This window comes from Sparus aurata, chromosome 12 (assembly GCF_900880675.1).
Source record: "Sparus aurata chromosome 12, fSpaAur1.1, whole genome shotgun sequence".
Classification (NCBI taxonomy): domain Eukaryota; kingdom Metazoa; phylum Chordata; class Actinopteri; order Spariformes; family Sparidae; genus Sparus; species Sparus aurata.
This window is the reverse complement of record NC_044198.1, coordinates 27,357,817-27,362,993: the sequence shown is the minus strand read 5'-3', so window position 1 is coordinate 27,362,993 and position 5,177 is coordinate 27,357,817. Positions and strand designations below refer to the sequence as shown.

The following is a 5,177-nucleotide window of genomic DNA, read 5'->3' as shown; positions in this document are numbered from 1 at the left end:
TCAGACCATCTTTCCCCAGGTCTTGCAAGGTTACGACTTCTCACCTGTGTGAGTTCTCATGTGATGTGTTAAGGAAGAATAAAACCTAAAATCTTTCCCACATGTTTTGCAAGAATAAGGCTTCTCACCTGTGTGAGTTCTCATGTGATGTGTTAAGGAAGAATGAAACCCAAAATCTTTTCCACATGTTTTGCAAGAATACGGCCTCTCACCTGTGTGGGTCCTCATGTGAGGTGTTAAGTTTGTACGGAGGCAGAATGCTCTCCCACAAATTTCACAGGTAAAAGGTTTCTCACCTGTGTGGGTTCTTAGGTGTGACTTCAATAGGGACTTGCACTTAAAAGTCTTTCCACATGTGTCACATTTTAAAGACTTTTCACTTGGGTGAGTGTCATGTTGAATGTCTGTTGAGGTAGAGTTTTTATTTTTTCTGTGATGTCTTTTCTTTTTCTTCGGCTCTCCACCTCCAGCTGATCCTGAGTCTCCATGTTTTCCTCCTTTCTGGTCTCGGCTCTCAGCTACATGAGAGTTGTTAGAGAGGAGCTGGTGGTCACTTGTTGGTTCTGCTTCACTGTGGTCACTTTCCTCATAAGCTGGAGTCAACATGAAGGTATCCGTCTCCACCTTCAGTACAAGCTGCTCTCCCTCCCGACTGGTGCAGAGTTCCTCCTGTTCCTCTTTAATCTCTGGAGGCTCTGGGTCCTCTTGGTCCAGACTGGAGTTCCTCTCCTGGTTACAGAGCTGCTGGTCAGCGAGAACCTCCTCCTCCTTACAGACATGTTGCTGTCGGAGCTCTGGAGGGACAGAGGACACTGCTGCTTCAGGATGGGTTGCGAGGAGATACACTACTTAATAATAAATGTAATTAATCACTGGCGATTAATATTGCAATTGTAAATGGGGCACCACCTCCATCTATTTGACTAATCCAGAAGAAATCAATCAAATGCAACTGGTCAAGTTTAGCTTGAACAGTTCTAATCAATTCCAAATCAATTTATTCAATTTCAAAATCTATATTCAATCTCATATTCTTAAGCAGTGATTTCTTTACACAGATCTATCAGTTCTCCACATTAGAAGTGACTTGCACAGACAATGACAAACGATAATATATGTTTATTAACTGAAAGATTCAGGGCAAAATAAATGAACTGACAATTTAGTCGAACAACAACAGATAAAAGAAAATGTAGAGATGGTAATGAGTAAAGTAATAAGTTAATGTGATCCTGGGCAGATGGTGAAATTATGGGTCGACTTTTAGATATTAAATAGTACCAGAATAATTTTTAATACTTACGAGACCCTAATCGCAATTCTCCTAAGTTTATGATATAAAAGTCAGAAGTTAAGGCAGGAAGACACTGGCCCAACCGTTGGATGACTGAAGCATTTGGGGAGACTCGGATGAGGTCGGGAACAAATCTGTTCGGTATGTTCAGCTGTGTTGGAAGCTTTCATAGCGGCACGGACACTGTCTGCTCCGATTCAACATGCGAAGTATGAGAAGGTGTGCTGTCGGCCATCTGAGCTATTGGATTCTCTGGTTGGTTGTGTGCCAGCTGTATGACCATTCTGATTGGCGGTGTGCCCAGCGAATCAGCGCGGTGTGTGGGAGGGGCGGAATACTGTGTGGGCTTTGTTTTTCTATGCACTCTGTTCCGTCGTTGCCTGTTTTCATGTAGCACCACCTGCTTATTGCATCTCACGCAAGCACAGAACGTACACGCTACTGTGGAGCTGGCAGCTGACAGCATTCACTTCTTAGATGACATTATAAGTCTAAATTCCTTAAACTTAATTTGGACTAAATTATAGATTTGATGTTTCGAGATTGTGTTTCACCTTTCCCACAATTTCACCATGGCTTAATAGTGGGACTTCGTCTACATGAAGGTATATGACACGATTAAGATCACTAATCATTCAAAAAGAATTCAAACATGATTAAGGCATAAACACACTTGAATATACAATAGACAGGACCAAGGACCTCTTACATATTCCTTGTAGTTCTACTTTAATACCTGTTAATAAAACATGTCAGAGACATTTTACTGTTTACGGCTTCTCTCCTGTGTGGGTTCTCATGTGAACTGTTAAGTTACTGTTTTGTGTGAAAGTCTTCCCACATGTTTTGCAAGTAAACGGCTTCTCACCTGTGTGGGTTCTCATGTGAACTCTTAGGTTCGTGAGTTGGCTGAAAGCCTTCCCACATATCGTGCAGGAATACGGCTTCTCACCTGTGTGGATTCTAATGTGGTGATTCAATTCACCATGAGACTTGAAATCTTTCCCACATGTTTTGCAAAAATAGGGTTTCTCACCTGTGTGGGTTCTCATGTGTGCTGCCAAGTGTGCGTGTTGGTTGAAATCTTTCCCACATGTTTTGCAAGAATACGGTTTCTCACCTGTGTGGGTTCTCATGTGAGCTGCTAAGTGTGCATGTTGGCTGAAAGCTTTCCCACAAATTTCACAGGTAAAAGGCTTCTCACCTGTGTGGGTTCTGATGTGAGCTGTTAAGTTACTGTTTTTATTAAAATTATTCCCACATATTTTGCAAGTATACGTCTTTTCACCTGTGTGGCTTCTCATGTGGACTTTCAAACTGGATGAATCACATAATGTTTTCCCACATGTTTTGCAAGAATAAGGTTTCTCACCTGTGTGGGTCACCATGTGAGCTGTTAAGCTTGTACGATGGCTGAAACCTTTCACACAAATTTCACAGGTAAAAGGTGTCTCACCGGTGTGAGTTCTGATGTGGGCCGCTATGTGTGCATGTTGGCTGAAAGCTTTCCCACATGTTTTGCAAGAATACGGTTTCTTACCTGTGTGGGTTCTCATGTGATCAGTTAATAGAGGATGACTCCCAAAAGCTTTCAGACAAATTTCACAGGTAAAAGGCTTCTCACCTGTGTGGGTTCTAATGTGAACTTTTAAGATACTGTTGAGCGTGAAAGCTTTCCCACATGTTTTGCAAGAATAAGGCCTCTCACCTGTGTGGGTTCTTAGGTGTGGATTCAATTGGGACTTAAACTTAAAAGTCTTTCCACATGTGTCACACTTGAAAGACTTTTCACCTGAGTGAGTGTTATGTTGAATGTCTGATGAGGTAGAATTTTTATTTTTTCTGTGATGTCTTTTCTTTTTCTTCGGCTCTCCATCTCCAGCTGATCCCGAGTCTCCATGTTTTCCTCCTTTCTGGTCTCGGCTCACAGCTACATGAGAGTTGTTAGAGAGGAGCTGGTGGTCACTTGTTGGTTCTGCTTCTCTGTGGTCACTTTGCTCATGAGTTGGACTCAACATGAAGCTATCCGTCTCCACCTTCAATACAAGCTGCTCTAGCTTCTGACTGGTGCAAAGTTCCTCCTGTTCCTCTTTAATCTCTGGAGGCTCTGGGTCCTCTTGGTCCAGACTGGAGTTCCTCTCCTGGTTACAGAGCTGCTGGTCAGTGAGAACCTCCTCCTCCTTACAGACATGTTGCTGTGGGAGCTCTGGAGGGACACACAACAAAAGACGGACCATATTTAGGGGGCCAAGCCCGAGGGGCCGAGGGAACTCGTATGCAAGCATTTACACCAGCGGTGCTAGGAACCCTATTGTAATTGTAAAGATGTTTATTTTTATTTTTCTCCGGCTAAAAGTGGTGCTGCATGCTAAACCGTGCAAGGGAGGGTGGTGCAATTTGGAGGGTTGGTCCGGACACCTGAACGTACCTCAGACACAACAAACTACATATATCTGCCTGCAGGGGGCGCTATAACCTAGGCCAACACGTTTTTGCCTATAACTCCCACACCGTATGTCACACATTCAAAAACCTTGTATCCCCAGATTCCCTGAATAGAGCTGAATCACTTTTCCATGACCACACCCACTTCCGCCTGAATGTTTTTTCGCAAATTCGCAAAAACTGAAAAACCCACTTTTTCGAACTCCTCCTTGGGATTTTGTTTGATCTGCATGAAACTTGGCACGTACACTCTTCCACTGGACCTGATCTAAAGTTACCAAAAGAATTTTGCTCGGTCAAAAAATGCGCAAATTATTAACGAACATATTTCTGTAGCTAGCTATAATAAAGTAAACTGTTTGATATCTCGGTCAAACTAAATGCTGTGAACACCAAATTTGAGATCCTTGGTTGTCATGACACTGGGAAGGGATGAGCCGAATTTGTCGAATTTTGGCCACTGGGGGGTGCTACAAATATGGGAAGTTTATATCTCTTGAACGGCTACACCAATTTTTACGAAATTTGGTCGGTATGATGTAGGGCCAATCCTGACGCCATATCTTGAAGGTGGTCATTACTGGTAATAACCCAAAAGACCTATGAGATTAAATGTAATTCCATAGGTTGAACTTCAACATATACATTAGTGACACTGAAACTCAAAGTTGCACTCTGACTCATTGAGTCATTAACAAAGTTTATTCCACCATTTTAAAAGCTAAATAGTAACAGTCCTTTCGCCTTGGTCACAATTCACAGGCATTCTTACTGGTACCAGACTATGGACACCAAACTAAAAAATATGAAAAATAAAATACATTTAAAAAAAATGAATCAATAAATACATTTATTAAATGGATGAACAATACAATTACATCAGCTGAGAGGAAAGGTTATACTCAAGCCACATCACGCATATGTCTCATGTAAGATCTTGTCCTTGAAGTCTAATAAAGTCAGTCCACCTCAACTATATATTGGTAAATTTATCTTGGTGTGCCATGAGGGAGTATGTCAATTTTTCCATGGCGTATATTTGATGGACTATGTCTATCCAGTCCTTATTTGAGGGAGATTGGGGCTTCAACCACATGCGGGTTATAGCTTTTTTACCTGCAGCCAGCAGAGTTATCATAAGGTACCTGTCCTTCGAGTTTATCCCTTGTGGAATATTACACAGATACAAGACATCAAATCTAAAGGGAACAGAAAAAGGGAAGTTTGATGAATATTCTTCCAGAAAGCGTCCAGCACCGGACAAGACCAAAATATATGATAGTGATATGCGTTGTTGGCCCGACATTGCCTCCAGCAGCCTAAATAAGAAATTCTATGTCGTTCCTGAAAAAGAAACAGACCAGACTCTTTCAACAGAATTCCCTCCAAATGAGGGGACTTATGGTTTTCCACTGTATCTGAAAGATCACACTCCACT

General features: G+C 42.0%; 1 protein-coding gene across 1 annotated transcript; it reads right to left on the bottom strand.

Annotated features, from left to right (window-relative positions):
- Positions 1-741: 741 nt before the first annotated feature.
- On the bottom strand, positions 742-3,494 carry LOC115592925 (zinc finger protein 37A-like; the record flags this gene model as incomplete). The annotated part of the gene is made up of 2 exons (XM_030436191.1): positions 3,003-3,494; positions 742-794 (listed from the first exon to the last, which is right to left on the bottom strand). Coding segments are annotated over exons 1-2 (363 nt in total), but the record flags the coding sequence as incomplete, so codon positions are not given.
- Between the last annotated feature and the right edge of the window lie 1,683 nt (positions 3,495-5,177).